The sequence below is a fragment of the Panulirus ornatus genome, chromosome 27, assembly GCF_036320965.1.
Source record: "Panulirus ornatus isolate Po-2019 chromosome 27, ASM3632096v1, whole genome shotgun sequence".
In the NCBI taxonomy this organism is placed as follows: domain Eukaryota; kingdom Metazoa; phylum Arthropoda; class Malacostraca; order Decapoda; family Palinuridae; genus Panulirus; species Panulirus ornatus.
The window spans coordinates 19,909,353-19,926,046 of NC_092250.1; the positions used below are offsets into that span (position 1 = coordinate 19,909,353).

At 39.4% G+C, this 16,694-nt stretch overlaps 1 protein-coding gene across 8 annotated transcripts in view; it reads right to left on the minus strand.

The window, feature by feature from the left end:
* The window catches only part of LOC139757651 (uncharacterized), a 200,992-nt gene that overhangs the window by 44,441 nt on the left and 139,857 nt on the right, over positions 1-16,694 (minus strand). For 7 of the 8 annotated variants that reach the window (XM_071678375.1, XM_071678377.1, XM_071678372.1 and 4 more), the window contains 3 exons: positions 14,833-15,016; positions 4,966-5,160; positions 3,931-4,125 (listed from right to left, as the gene is read on the minus strand). In XM_071678375.1, coding sequence (XP_071534476.1) covers positions 3,931-4,125; positions 4,966-5,160; positions 14,833-15,016 — 574 coding nt within the window. The remainder of the gene's footprint in view (positions 1-3,930; positions 4,126-4,965; positions 5,161-14,832; positions 15,017-16,694) is intronic. The other variant, XM_071678374.1, reaches the window with a different exon arrangement.

The following is a 16,694-nucleotide window of genomic DNA, read 5'->3' on the forward strand; positions in this document are numbered from 1 at the left end:
CAGATAATGACCTTTTTCCACACATTCTTCAGGGCTCCTAGAGCCCTCACTCACTCTATGACTCACTGGATCCATGGTTCTGTTTGCTGCCATGTCCACTCCCAGGTATCTATTACACTTCACTTTCTCCAATTTTTCTCCTTTCAAACTCTAACCCTAACCAACCAGTCCCTTTATCCTGTTGAGCTAAATAACCTTGTTTTAATTCACATTTATTCTCAAGGTCCTTCTTTCAAAAACTCACCCACCAACTTGTGCAATTTCTCACTCAAATCTGCCTCTAGTGCTATGTCATTAGCAAATAACTCACTCACTCACTTCTCAAGCCCCTCTCATCCACTACACACTGCATACTCACAGCTCTCTCATAAAGTCCTTCATTGCTCCATCCATATTCAAATTAAACTGCCATGGTGATATAACACACCCCTGCCAAAGACCAACCTTCCCTTGGTCTTCTAATCCTCACACCTGCCCCCTTTAATTGAAGCAATACATACGGCAGTATTTTTTTTTTTACTAGTTCACCATTTTCTGCAAAGCGAGGCAGTGCCAGGAACAGATTAGGAGCCTTACCTGCTCTCATAATTTCCTAGCAATCATGTATAATATACAGAAAACCATAGTTCCATGTCCACAGCCAACCTTTCCATGGATATCCTTGAACACTTTGTGTGTCCTGTTTTGGTCCACTGACAGCATGTCACATCCTATATATCATATAGCTCCAATATGTTTTATCCTAAGCAAACCTCTCTCCCTCTTAAATGTTCAAACCCTAATTCCACAAAGCTTATTTGCTTTATGCTTCCATTCCCTTACTGGTCTATGCCTCCCTCTAGACCCCTCCACATGACACACAAATGCTTTAAGACAATCTCTCTACATTCATCAAATCCATATGTCCACGTAGTATCAGCACATCCTTATCAGTGCTCTTAATCATACAATGTGCACAACCTCATCTCTCACTTAAGCATGTAAGATTAACCCACCCCATACCACAAGCTATCCCTAAGAATTTTGTTTCTAAGACATCCACACTCTTCCATTCTTTATCATTCTGGGCCCAAGACTCACATCCATACAACACTTTGAAATTCTATACAATAATTTCAAAAATACCTATCTTTGCCCTAACAGACACAGACCTCTCCTTCCACACATTCCTCAATACATCTCTCACCCATACTATAACTCATTTCAGCCCATGACTCCATATGATGCCATGTTAACTCCCAAGTTCCAACAGATCCTTCCAGTTAAAACTTACACCCAAAACCTTCCAGTCTCATTCCTCTGCAACACCTCATTTTCTTCCTCTCAACTGTCTCCTTTCACATACCCTCCCAAACTCTCTCATTAGCTAATGGAGCTGGCTACCAGAGCAGTAACATCTATAAACAACCAATTCATATCCCATGCACCCAAATACTGTGGGGCCATCCATTGCTCTAAGACACTTGCATTTACCTCCCACAATATTGTTTGTATATACACATATTAAACACGCAAGGCAATATCACACATCCTTGATGCATCATTGGGGACCAATCACCTTTACCCCTTCTTGCTTGCACATGTACCTTACTCTTCACTACACTTAACAACTTTCCATGTACTCCATATATTCACAGTGAGAACACAAGCTTGGCCCCTTTGTCTGCTGTTTAATTTTTTTTTTCTTCTTTTTTTTTTTGCTTTGTCGCTGTCTCCCGCGTTTGCGAGGTAGCGCAAGGAAACAGACGAAAGAAATGGCCCAACCCACCCCCATACACATGTATGTACATACGTCCACACACACAAATATACATACCTACACAGCTTTCCATGGTTTACCCCAGTCGCTTCACATGCCCTGATTCAATCCACTGACAGCACGTCAACCCCGGTATACCACATCGATCCAATGCACTCTATTCCTTGCCCGCCTTTCACCCTCCTGAATGTTCAGGCCCCGATCACACAAAATCTTTTTCACTCCATCTTTCCACCTCCAATTTGGTCTCCCACTTCTCCTCGTTCCCTCCACCTCTGACACATATATCCTCTTGGTCAATCTTTCCTCACTCATTCCCTCCATGTGCTCAAACCATTTCAAAACACCCTCTTCTGCTCTCTCAACCACGCTCTTTTTATTTCCACACATCTCTCTTACCCTTACGTTACTTACTCGATCAAACCACCTCACACCACACATTGTCCTCAAACATCTCATTTCCAGCACATCCATCCTCCTGCGCACAACTCTATCCATAGCCCACGCCTCGCAACCATACAACATTGTTGGAACCACTATTCCTTCAAACATACCCAATTTTGCTTTCCGAGATAATGTTCTCGACTTCCACACATTCTTCAAGGCTCCCAGGATTTTTGCCCCCTCCCCCACCCTATGATCCACTTCCGCTTCCATGGTTCCATCCGCTGCCAGATCCACTCCCAGATATCTAAAACACTTTACTTCCTCCAGTTTTTCTCCATTCAAACTTACTTCCCAATTGACTTGACCCTCAACCCTACTGTACCTAATAACCTTGCTCTTATTCACATTTACTCTTAACTTTCTTCTTTCACACACTTTACCAAACTCAGTCACCAGCTTCTGCAGTTTCTCACATGAATCAGCCACCAGCGCTATATCATCAGCGAACAACAACTGACTCACTTCCCAAGCTCTCTCATCCCCAACAGACTTCATACTTGCCCCTCTTTCCAAAACTCTTGCATTCACCTCCCTAACAACCCCATCCATAAACAAATTAAACAACCATGGAGACATCACACACCCCTGCCGCAAACCTACATTCACTGAGAACCAATCACTTTCCTCTCTTCCTACACGTACACATGCCTTACATCCTCGATAAAAACTTTTCACTGCTTCTAACAACTTGCCTCCCACACCATATATTCTTAATACCTTCCACAGAGCATCTCTATCAACTCTATCATATGCCTTCTCCAGATCCATAAATGCTACATACAAATCCATTTGCTTTCCTAAGTATTTCTCACATACATTCTTCAAAGCAAACACCTGATCCACACATCCTCTACCACTTCTGAAACCACACTGCTCTTCCCCAATCTGATGCTCTGTACATGCCTTCACCCTCTCAATCAATATCCTCCCATATAATTTACCAGGAATACTCAACAAACTTATACCTCTGTAATTTGAGCACTCACTCTTATCCCCTTTGCCTTTGTACAATGGCACTATGCACGCATTCCGCCAATCCTCAGGCACCTCACCATGAGTCATACATACATTAAATAACCTTACCAACCAGTCAATAATACAGTCACCCCCCTTTTTAATAAATTCCACTGCAATACCATCCAAACCTACTGTTTAATAATAATAATAAAAATAATAACCCCTGGGGATGGGAGAAAAAATACTACCCACGTATTCCTTGCATGCCGTAGAAGGCAAATAAAAGGGGAGGAAGTAGGGAGCTGGAAATCCTCCCATCCCAATTCTAATTTTCCAAAAGAAGGAACAGAAAAAGGGGTCAAGTGAGGATATTCTCTCTAAAGCTCAGTCCTCTGTTCTTAATGCTACCTAGCTAACATGGGAAATAGAGGATAGGTATGAAAAAAAAAAAATAATAATAAATATCCCAGGGGATGAGGAAGAAAGAATACTGCCCATGTATTTCCTACATGTCATAGATGGTGACAAAGAGGGGCAGCAGTGGGTGGCTGGAAATCCTCCCTTTCCACATCACTTTCCAAAAGTAAAAACAGAGCAAAAAGCCAAGTGAGGATTTTTCCCTCTAGGGCTCAGTCATCTGTTCTTGACACTACTTCGCTCACTTGGTAAATGGTGAGCACGTGTGGAAAAAAGAATTAATAATACGGCACATTACATCATAAACAAGTGTTCTCTGAAATTTACCCAACAATCTAGAAGTACTTAACCTGTTTGTTTTTTGACAGTGATGTTGGGAGACTCATAGAGCTTGTGGGATGTGTCGGTGGGGGACAGCGATGACGATGAGGACAAGACAGAGTTTGACGCATCCCAGCAGGTCCCAATAAAGACGACAAAGCAGCATTCTGTCGCCTTAAGTCCTGCACCTGGTGGGCCAACTTGATGCACTGCTCCTGATGAGTCTGGCAAACAGTTATACTCCCATGAAACAAATTCCAATAATTCCTAACACAGAATAAATAACCTTATAGAATAATGTTCTGAGTAATCAAATTGGGGAATTCACAAGGGCAATCACAGTTTCCCAGATATCATACTGACAAGCAGTAGAAGCTCAGATTTTAATCCTATGACGTACACTACACACTAAAGTTTCCTTGCACAAAGATCTAGTGTTTCTCAATATGGCAGCTATGATATCTATAATTACAGAATCACTACATTAGCCAAACTTAACATCCTAGCCCTTTTCTTACAAAGTAGGTATGGCCAACCAACAGAGCCTACAACGCAAGTGTTATTTACCTTATGGTTGGATACCGAGTTTGTATGTTCTATGGCCAACCAAAAGAGCCTACAATGCAAGTGTAATTCACTTTATGGTGGGATATTTAGTTTGCTTGTTGATCTTCACAGCACCCAGCTACATAATTGCATACTGACATCTATATCACCCTGCTATGTACATTAGGCTTGTGTCTATAGCACCAAAAGGGATATGGATACGTGTAAGTGAACTGAGAGGCAGCATGAATTTGATTAACCTAATGTAAATATGAATGGAGTTAAAAGACAGACAGACAGAGATTCTGGAGTACGGTAATAATTCTAAAGGGTGTAAAGATGCAGTATATTAATTTTTCCCAAAACAAGTAATTAAGGCATGCAAATTTCAAAATTCCACACAAACAATTACTACACACAGGCATCACCTCGGCATAAGCTGACAATGACACTTGCTACAGAACAGATTAATATCTCTTCTATATGAAAATGCAATGATTCAAGGAATTCTGTTTCACCTTCTGGGACAGGAGAGCCTGAACAACCTGGGTGGCAACACGGTCAAGACAAATTTCATACTGGCGCTGCTGTGCACGGGCCTCACTCTGCAGTCGTCTATTGGCTTGCTCCAAGGTACGACATCGCTCAGCCAACATCTGCACAACAGAGTCATTACTAATATTGGCCTCCTGCTGGGAGTAGAACTCTTCATCCTGTTCAAAAAAAAAAGATGGGTGGAGAACTTCACAAACTGTACTTTTTGAATTCACTATTACGGCTAAGTGGTAAATCATGCATAGAGGAATGAGCGAGTGTTTTTGAAACAGATGTGCGAACAAATCAAAACTGTTTTTACCATGGTTGTTTTTACTAATTGGGCACTGCAGGAAACGAATGAGGTGGCGCTCATTGCATACTGCTAAACTATGATGAAACAAAATGGAAGAGATGAAACAAAATGGAAGATTGAGCTGTAATTTTGAGCAGATGATGATGAGCACAGTTAACAAAGTTAAACGAAAAGGTGAATGGAGTGGGGGAACGGGGGTGGCAATTTGATAGTGAATGTAATAGGAAAATGCTGAAAGTAAAAGCATATAAAATTAAAAATAAAGTTTTGGAAAAACGTGGGATATCAATTTCAATAGTAAAGAACTAGAAGCTGTGGATGAACTTAAGTATCTGGAAGTAAATTTCAGTAAAGATACAAGTGAGAAAGCTTGGTTGTGAGATGACTATTGCAAAGGAAAAAAGTAAGAGGTGCACTATAAATTTTAGTGAATGGAAATAAGTTTTCAGAGTAGAGTGAGAAACTTGCACTGTGTACTTGCCTCAAACCTCATATAACTCAAATATATGTAGGTCAAAACTGGGTACAAAAAGATCATAGTTGAAACTGGAAGAATAAAGCAAAGGAAAAAGTGTGAAAAAGTGATTAAAAAGGTGAATGGATGAAGTCTCAGAATAGTATGGTCAAACAAAATGTATGGTAGATGATTGGCTGGTCATGAAGACAGCATCACAAGGAGTAGAGGCAAAACATATAGACAGATGCATTGAGAGATCAATTAGACAATATTTTTGATTGGGATCAAATACAAGGGAAGCATTTTGTGTACAGAGATGTTGTGAATGGAGTCTTTGGTAGTGTTTTATGAGTCACTCACATAAGTGAAATAGCTGATATGGGTTGAAGATGTGTCCATATGGGCTGTATGTACCTGTTAAACCTAGTTGAACTAAAAGTGGATTTAATGCTGATGGGTAAATAAAAAGTAAAAGAATATGCCATAAAATCCTTTAGCACTTACATGTTTATACTAAATCAAAATAAAATATCATAAAACTTTCAAAAACCTAAAGAGCACTTCCATTATTTCATCTGCTCCAAAAGCCAGGGTTAAGCTAAAGAGTGTGAGAAAGAACAGTACATAAATATCATAAAATTGTTCCAAGTGTTCTGATTTTCATATTCATGAAAAAAAGTTAACCATCTTTCACCATAATGCACAACTATGAAATAGCTTCATTGAAATAATATCACACTGGAAAGAAAAACATGGAATCCCTCATGCAAACCTGGATTTCTTTTCTAACAGTGCTTTTTAGAAAATAAGATAGAAAAAACAGAGTATTTTTTCAATATAAAAATATATCATCTGATATGTGCCTGGATGACCAAAAAGAAAAAAAAAAGTGGAGCTATGAGCCCTTTACCTTAACTAAGTAAACATGCATCAGGAAAATGGTCTAACAATCAGTCTAAAGCTGAAACAACCAAAAGTAGCAAGTTTTTCATGCCCCCCAACCAAGGACAAATTTATGTAATAATGCCCTAGCTTCCACCAAGAAGCAACTATAATTCAAGTGGAGATCTTGTTGTAGCTGACTGAAGATAGATGGTTAAAAGATCCTCAGTCAAACTTCATCAATGTCAGTGTGGAGGTGTTAATCCTGTTAATCTGATGGAGCATGGAAATGGGTTGAGGATGTCAATGAATGATTCTAAAGAGTTGTATGTACCTAAACCATCTTATGGAATAGGAAGTGAGAAATGATGAAAGACAAAAAGATACGCATTCTGATAAGCAGTTTCGCCCAATTGTTGCCATGGTACAGTGGTACCAATTACATAAAACAAGTGATGCAGGTTGATGCCTTTAATCAATCCTCTTTGCCAGGCAAATGCCACCCTACAAAATACAATAAGGAACATGGAAATCTGCATATTTCACTCATTATGACATCTCTCGTGAAACTAGAAATCCCATGTTAAGTTCCCTCAATTATGTAATGCTGGGAGAAGTGGTTGAATGGTTTTAGCACTTGCCTCCAACCCAACTGTTGTCAGTTGAAATCCAGCCCCTGGTTTGACTATCTAGTTTCCTCCAGCTCACCTAGCTATGTGAGTACCATGCAGTCATGAGTTGGAAAGTTAAACATGGTCAGATATTATGCTGACCATGTGTGAATTAGGTTACAAATTCAGTGTTCTATACCCTCACTAAACCCTACGCAATCTAAAGGCTCAAAAAGGGAAGATTCTTTTTCATGAAAGGGTAGAAACTGGTTGTCATTGATGCTGCTGAAGATGGTTGATGTTGTGCATTCCTTCTAAATGCAGTAACAAGATTAGCCAAGCAAAATTTTCTCCTCAAAGGCTAAAAATGGGATGTCTATCATGCTTAGCTGTAATCATGGGGGGGGGGGGGGGGGGGGGGGGGGGGGGATAAGAGATAAAATTGCTTTGTTTGATGATAAACCTAAATGTTCTGGCAGTGAACACAACAACATCTAAGAAGGGGTAAGGGGGTACAGCAGTTCAAGAATGTTCATTGGGTGAAGTCCAGGGTTAAGGAGAGGACAAGATCATACAGCTCTCTTGAGCTTTCTCTACCATCAAATAACAATGAGGGCTCTTTTGAGCTTTCTCTACCATCAAATAACAATGTGTAAAGTTAGGAATGACACACTTGTGTAAGTGGCTGTTTCACCTTAAGGCTAAGTCACATGCAAACTATCCAGTAGTTTTCCGAGTAACGGTAACCCAGCAAAATGTCTTTGGTAATCCAGGGACAAGTTACATGGAAAAAAGTTCTTATGAGACAACTAGGCAGTGAAATGAATAAAAAACTTGACTTCCTATGATACTACAAATTCCAATTCTACTAATGGAACACAAACCAAAACATACCTACTACTTCTACCTTTACCTTATTACAATGCTCATCAATGAAGTTAAAGTTACGATCTTATAAGGTATTCATCACAGACAGCATACCTTATTTTCTAGTTTTATGACTTTTTTAAGACTTCAAAAATAAAATTACGCACAGATACACACTAAGTTTATTCCTTAACTAAAACCGAAATAAGTACCACGAAAAAAGTTAACAGCCATTGAAACATCCATATATCTATGCAAGGTAACAAGAGTATTTACATTATTCACATCAGAAGACATTGAAATCTAAATCACATGAAAAGACACTTAACTATCAAAGAAAATAACACCACAAACTTTCTCAACTAATATGAAATTCATAAAATAAAGTTTATTTTCACATTCTTATAACTGCATTGGTGCAGCAAAGCACTCTTTATGCCTTCAAAATATAGCCAAAGCACAGGAATATCTCATAAAATACATTCATCTACCTTTAGGATACATTCATCTACCTTAAAGAGAACAACACTCTACATGTGATCTAACAGGGACTACTAGTAAGGAGACCATATGGCAGTTTAGTACGTGGATACTGTTTTTAAAGCAAACACCTTCCAAACTTGGCGGCTATATCATTCATGTACAAGAATAACATACCGGTTGAGGAATCTGTAGAATCTCATGTAATAATGGTTGCTGCAAGAATTTACACGAGTGTTAAGATAAGCAAACCCCAGGGTTATCTACAAGCATAACCTGATTAATAAATTACCTAAGTTAAAAGATGATATATGTACATAGTAATACAAAAACAGTATATACCTTTTCTTTACCTGCCTATCATCTAAACTGCCAACCTCTCCTAATATATCAAGTATTGATACAAAAGACTCTTAGAACGGTGTCCTTACACAAAACAACTACAAATAATTTATTAAAGCTATTCTGGCTCTTACAGGCAAGGACAAACATTACATGGAAATCACCTCAGTAAAATGGTTATACCAGTCCAAGCTAATTATTATCTAATTTCAGGTAATAAAATCTAGAGCATGGAATGCTCCCCCAGGAAGAGCTCCTGATAACATTGCCAACAAAAAATGAAACAAGACATACTGCAAACCAGGAATTACCCACACTCACCTTCACTTCAAGCTATACTTCCCTCCTGAAGCATCAGCTTATGCTACAATTAAGATGTCCAAACTTATTTCTAATGTAAGTTTTCTGAATGGAAAAAAAAAAAAAAAAAAAAGAATTGTTTTATGATGACAGTGTGGTGTGGAAGAGGATGTGTTGATCAGATTTCAGCCTTAACAATGGAGAGTTTTAGGGAAAAAGAAAGTGAATGCAAAATTTATGGATTTAAAAAGTGTGAACGAATGTTGCATTTTTTTGTCTGTTTTCCTAGCGCTACCTCGCTGAAGCAGTAGTGATGTCTCTTCCTGTGGGGCGGGGTGTTGCTAGGAATGGATGAAACCAAGCAAGAATGAATATATACGAGTGTATATATATGTCTGAGTATGTGTTTGTATATGTATAAATATATATATATATATATATGTTGATATGTATATGTATGTTCATGTATGGATGTTTATATGTGAATATGAGTGAATGGGCCATTCTTTTGTCTGCTTCCTGGTGCTACCTCGCTGATGCGGGAAATGGCGATCAAGTATAATAATAATAAAAGGAATAGTGGTTCCAACTATGTTATACGGTTGTGAGGCGTGGGCTATAGATAAGAGTTGTGTGGAGGAGGGTGGATGTGTTGGAAATGAGATGTTTGAGGACAATATATGGTGTGAGGTGGTTTGATCGAGTAAGTAATGAAAGGGTAAGAGAGATGTGAGGTAATAAAAGGAGTGTGGTTGAGAGAGCAGAAGAGGGTGTATTGAAATGGTTTGGTCACATGGAGAGAATGAGTGAGGAAAGACTGACAAAGAGGATATATGTGTCAGAGGTAGAGGGAATGAGGAGAAGTGGGAGACCAAACTGGAGGTGGAAGAATGGAGAGAAAAAGATTTTGAGCGATCGGGGTCTGAACAAGAGGGTGAAAGGTGTGCAAGGAATAGAGTGAATTGGAACTATGTGGTATACTGGGGTCAACCTGCTGTCAATGGATTAAACCAGGGCATGTGAAGTGTCTGGGGTAAACCATGGAGTCTTGTAGGGCCTAGATGTGGAAAGGGAGCTGTGGTTTTGATGCATTACACATGACAGCTAGAGACTGAGTGTGAACGAATGTGGACTTTGTTGTCTTTTTCTCGCGTGTGCAAGGGAGGGGGTGCCATTTCATGTGTGGCGGGGTGGCGACGGGAATGGATGAAGGCAGCAAGTATGAATATGCACATGTGTATATATGTATATGTCTGTGTATGTGTATGTATGTATAAGTTGAAATGTATAGGCATGTATAGGTGCGTGTGTGTGTGTGTGTGTGTGTGTGTGTGTGTGTGTGGGGCATTCTTTCATCTGTTTCCTTGCGCTACCTCGCCAATGCGGGAGACAACGACAAAGTATAATAAATAAAAAAGGCATACAATATTATGTAAGTAAGAGAGCACTTTGGTGGGGTTTGCCTATAGATGGTGTGTAAGGAAGTAGGGCATGTGTGAGAATAAGTCAAAGTATGAGAAGTTCAATGTAAATGTAAGACTGCATCAAGTTTGTATAATGTCATCATGGTTATCCAGTGTTTTTATAGATGGGACATTATGTGAGATGCGAGTGAGGTGGGATGATTGTGGAGCAATACTGAACTAAGTTCAAACAAATGGAAATTGCTGCAATTGTGGTATGTATACGATACTGTGTAGCAAACTAAATAAGAGATGGAGAAGGGCAGAATGGTGAGCTGGTTTGGTGATTTATGTCATAAGAGGTTGCTGAAAATAAATGCAGAGAAATGGAAGACATTTGCAGAATGGGATGGGATATTAGACTGAGATCAGTTTGCATGGTGAAGAACTTTAAAAGATATGAAGTTAAAATATCTGGTAGCAATGTTCAGAAGGTGGTTATTGAAAACAGTCATACAAAATAGAAAAATTAAGCACACACTGAGAGCACTGGGTATGAAAAAAATTTAAGAGTAGAGGGTGTATAAAGCTTGCATCCAACTCTTGTCCTAACCTGAAGTGTGGCGAAGTGCAGCTGTGAAACCCAAGGATATACAGATTAAGACACGAAAAAAGTACTAGAGATGAGTAACTTGCTTTGCATTTTTGGATTTGAGGCCTTTTTCACTGTCCCATCCTTATTACTTTACATTTATTCAGGTTGAATTTCACCATGTCAGCCCAACTTTGGAGATTGTCAAGGTCCCCTTGTATGGTGAAACAATCCTCCAAGATTATCACTTCCCTTTTGATCTTAAATTATCTGCAAATATATTCACACAGGAGTCCATACCTTCAGGCAAGTGATTTACATAGACCAAGAAAAGTAATGGCTCTCGAATAGAACCCTGTGGCTCTCAGCTGATGATCTTGACTCATTTTGAGAAGGCTCTATTGCCACTTAAGTGGTTGTCAAGCTGCATTCCTTTGACCCAGGTAAATGTCTTTTCTTTTGGTCTCACCAGAAAGTGGACTACTGGTATTCTGTCCACAAACATACATTTCTTCCTGTCACACATAACAGTTGACAACACTTAACTCACACAACTCATTCTTCATTACTCTAGATTTTCCAGAATGCTATGTACTAGCCCTACCTTTTTGTACGATGGTCAGTGAAATAGATAGAAGTAGTAGGTAGGAAAATTCAGCATGAGCAGTAGGTACAAACATTAGGTAGAAGTAAGAGGAAGGAACATTGGTAAGAGCATTAGGTGGAAGTAGTGCTTGGGAACCGTAGGCAGGAACAGTAGGTAGACACATTGGGTACTAGTCAGTATGAACATTGGGCAGAAACCTCTAGAAATAATGCTCTAGAGTATCCCTCAGCCAGTGGCCTGTTAAGGGAGAGGCACTATGAGGTAAGAAGTGGCACAAGGGAGGCACTTGTAGAACACATTACCTATACCTCTGACACACTCAGGATGAGGTACCCTCACTTTAAGCTTGTGATACGAGGGAATTACAATGAGATAGACACCACCATCCTTCAAGAACAATCACATCTTATTACACCTTATTCTTAATGACATGGCTGCCCACTACCTACCACCTGAGCCTCTCCACTCTCTCAGACACTGTATCAATTTATCATTGTAGTGGAACCCCACCACCACCATCTCCCAACATGTGCAGGCAGACATCCAAAACTTATTGGCCGCTTTCTGACTCAGCACAGTAAAATTTTGGTTGGTGGGTGACTACTCAACATTGGATTGAGGTGACCAATGACGATGATGTTGAAATCATGTGGGAGAAGTATCATGAAACCTGAAGTCAGGCCTACCAACACTTCTTTCCCAAAAGGTGCTAACACTACATCTGGCCAACACTCCATGGATCATCCACTGCATTATGTGGCTCATGCAACTGCAAAATTGAGCATTCTTCAATTGCAACAATAGCCTCTACCTTAACTTTGCAATAAAGTAAAATGGCAAGTACAAGCCACAAAGAAGGCCTATTACCCAAACAAGGATCAGCATTTTACGGGACACATAGGACAGCAGTATGGTAAAATAAAAAAAAACTAACTGGCTATGACGAGTGGAGGCTCTCCCCCTTACCATAAGTACACCAACTTGGCAATGAGAGGGCTGCACACAAAATCAATAACCACTTTTCCAATATTTGCCAATGATTACAACAGCTAGACAACAGCTCCCTCCCAGCATATCTACCAACCCTATCTCACCCAAACATTTTCTGGGTTGGAGTGGTATGTGAAATGAGTCATGAAGAGTGGTTTGACGAAGAAACAAAAGGTGGTGAAAGCCTTAGGTAAAATGAAATGTGGCAAGGTGGCTGGATTAGATGGTACTGCAGATGAATTTCTTTTGAAAGCACATCACTGCATTGTTGTTCGATTAGTCAGGATTTTCAATGTATGCATGGATCATAATGATGTGCCTGAGGATTGGTGGAATGCATGTATAGTGCCACTGTTTAAGGACAAGGGAGATAAGAGTAAGTGTTCAAAATACATAGGTGTAACTTCGTCGAATGTACCTGGTAAGATGTATGAGAGAGCAGTAATTGAGAGGGTGAAGGCATGTACAGAGCATCAGACTGGGGAGGAAGAGTGTAGTTTCTGAAGTAGGAGAGGATGTGTGGATTAGGTTTTTGCTTTAAAGAATGTGCAAGAAGTACTCACAGAAAGATGGATCTATATGTAGCATTTATAGATGTGGAGAAAGGATATGACATGGTTAATAAAGATGCCTTGTGGAAGGTCTTAAGAATATATGGTGTGGTAGGAAAGCTGTTAGAAGCAGAGATGTTATCATGGATGTAAGGCATTTATACAAGTAGGAAGAGAGGAAAGTGAGAGGTTCCAAAAAATGGTTTGCGGCAGGGGTGTTTGATATCACCAAGGCTGTTTAATTTGTTTATGGATTGGATGGTGTGGGAGGTACATGTGAGAGTCTTAGTGAAGGAGACAAGTATGTGGTCTGTAGGGGATGAAAGGGCTTGGAAAAAGAGTTTGCTGTTGTTTACTTATGATATAGAACTGGTGCCAAATTCGAGTGAGAAACTACACTGGTTGGTGAATGAGTTTGAAAGCGTGAAAGGAGAAAGATGACAGTAAATGTGAATAAAGGTTATTAGGGTCAGTGGGGTTGAGAGACAGGCAAGTAAGGCATGGGGAAAAACTGGAGGAAGAAGTGTTTTAAATACCTGGGAGAGGACATGGCAGAGAACAGAACCATGGAAGCAGAAGAGGATAATAGGGAGGGTGAGCCAAGGTTCTGGAGCAATGAAGAATGTGTAGAGAGAAAGAGGGAGATTTTTATCAGACAGGGCCAAAATGGGTATAGTTGAAGGTACAGTAGTCCCAACAATATTATAAGAATGAGAGGCATGGGCTACAGATGAGGATGTGCAAAGGTGGGAAGCTGTGTTGGAAATAAAATGTATGATTAAGTAATAATAGGGTATTAGATGAGAGAATAAAATGTAGTAGTTAAAAAAGCTGAAGAGGGTGTTCTGAAATGGTTTGGACATATGATGAAAATAAATGAGGAAAGGTTGACAAAGAGGATACATGTGTTAAAGAAGGGGGGAAAAAGAGAAAAGGAAGACCAAATTGGAGAGGGAAGGATAGAGTGAAAACTTATTTTTGAGTGAACAGGGCCTGTCAATGAACTGCACTAAGGCATGTAAAGCCAGTGGGGTAAACCATGGAAAGGTTTGTGAGGAATGGTTGTGGATTGGGAGATGTGGTTTCAGTGCATTACACATGACAGGTAGAGAATGGATGAAAGTAAATGCACCCTTTCTTTGTCTGCTCCTGGAGCTACCTTGCTATCACAAGAAATGGTGATCAAGCAAGAAAAACAAAAAAATAATTTTCTTCTAATCAAATTGGCTAATGTGAAAATTGCTTCATAAAGCCTTGGTTTGCCAGGAACCCCAGTACTGTCTTCCAGCTATGATACATGTAAAATTGTGTTACAAACACCGAGAAGCAACCACCCTGCATTTTTTGTAAAGGCCCCATTCTCCTAATATATGAGCCAATAACTCTTAAGGATATGACCTATTTTTCATGTGTTATATAAAAAAACAAAGTTGAGATAATGACTGTCATTGACCTTGGTGTGTGGAATGGGGGGGTTCTCAACCAGAGTGGTGTTGCACTGATCAAGAGCAGCTATTGTTGCCTGATACTGCTGCAGCTTGCTGATGTATGCCTGCTCCTGGGCTTCTTTTTCTGCTTTTTGTTGCTCCTCCACCATCCGTCGTTCTGCAACCAGCACCTGAACCTGCTCTTCGAGCCTGTCAAAGAATGACAAGTCTTCAAGTACGATTCAATCAATTAAATTATTTATAATTTTATGGGAACCTTTTCACTTTGTCTCATCAATTTTTTTTTTTTGTTAAGCAGAAAATCAGATTAGCACATATAAATACACAGCTATCACTTCACTCAATTAATTCCTACCAGTTCTGATGTACATCTTAGTGAAACATAATTAATATAATGATGTTCCATGATCAGGCAGATACTTATTATCCTGAGAAACCATTACTCAAATGTTTAATACCAAGCATATCATGTAAAACACTTCCTATCACACGATGATGCCATAAGGATTCTACTGAAACATTTTGGATATGTATTGACCATTTACTCACCTCGCTCGTGCTAAATGCTTAAGAGAAACACTATGATGAAGAAAAAGGAGAAAAAAAGATTTGTTGAAGCTCTTACATGTCATACTTGGCAAAGGTCCAGTAAAATCTGTCAGCTTGAAAAGATGGAGTACAAAGGAGTGTTAGATTGCACAAGGTCAGCATACTTCTCTCAATAGAATGGGTAGTTAGATCTCCCAAGCAATATATTTACAACTTTGACAAAAATGATATTTCCATGCTAAGTATGCCTAGCTCCTTGCTTTCTATAGATTCATAACAAAAATGATGAAATCATGGACCTGGTGAGAAGCCATAGCCTTACTGAAAGAAGGGATAAGCATCTTCACACCTATAGTAAAGACTTCCAAAATACATGTTTTGTATAAAGAAGCACCACTTGTGGAGTAGCAGTAAATATCTAATGGATAGTTAAAACAGATGAGAAAGTGAGATGAGAAGTTAGAATAGAGGTACTATTATAAGACTGCAATCAGATCCCATTACAGGTGAAATTTTGTGACAGAGGGTTAGGGGTGGAAATATCATGTTGAGAGTTTGGACATAGCATCTAACCACAAAAGTAGGATGTCTAATTAATTGCTGTATATCAGTATGAACATGAAAAGTATGCCCCAGTATCCTCACTATCAGCACTCCTTGTAATGTATAATGAAATTTGAAAACAGGGTGTCACAACTGGGTAGGAGGATAGCAAGGCCTCATGGCTGGGAATGAGGTAGCAAGCAGAATGAGGAGAATGGTAAATGAAGCAATGAAAATTAGTGGAGACAAATTTCCTGCATGGCAGCATCAAATTTAGGATATGTAATATACAAGAGGTGTGCAAAAGGAGAGTTCATATCACAGTTAGTACATCATCTCTGAAGCAAAAAAGGTTATGAATTTTCATCAAGTAAAGGAAAAGATCTTGCGGAAAATCACAGTATGGAAGGTCTCTGAGGGAACTTATAGATTAGTAGTAGTTGTAGTTCCTTGCAATTCCAAACAAGAAAAGTAATTCTCAAGGCAATGAAAGCAGATGAAGTAAATACAGCAGGAAGTAGGATTAAAGAAATAGTTGGAGACACAGACGTTGCTAATAAAGTTGCTGCCAGAATCCATCCACTCATCTCCAAGGGATTAAGCAAATGACTGATCCATAGCAACCTGTTACATTGGGTACTGAGGGGTGTACAATCTTTTCAATATCATGAGGTATAAAGGTGATAAGAAAAAACACTGATGAGGGAGAGAGCATGAGGGAGTGCAAATGGACTAGTCGGATATCAAAGACCCCATCCATTATGAAATGCCTGTA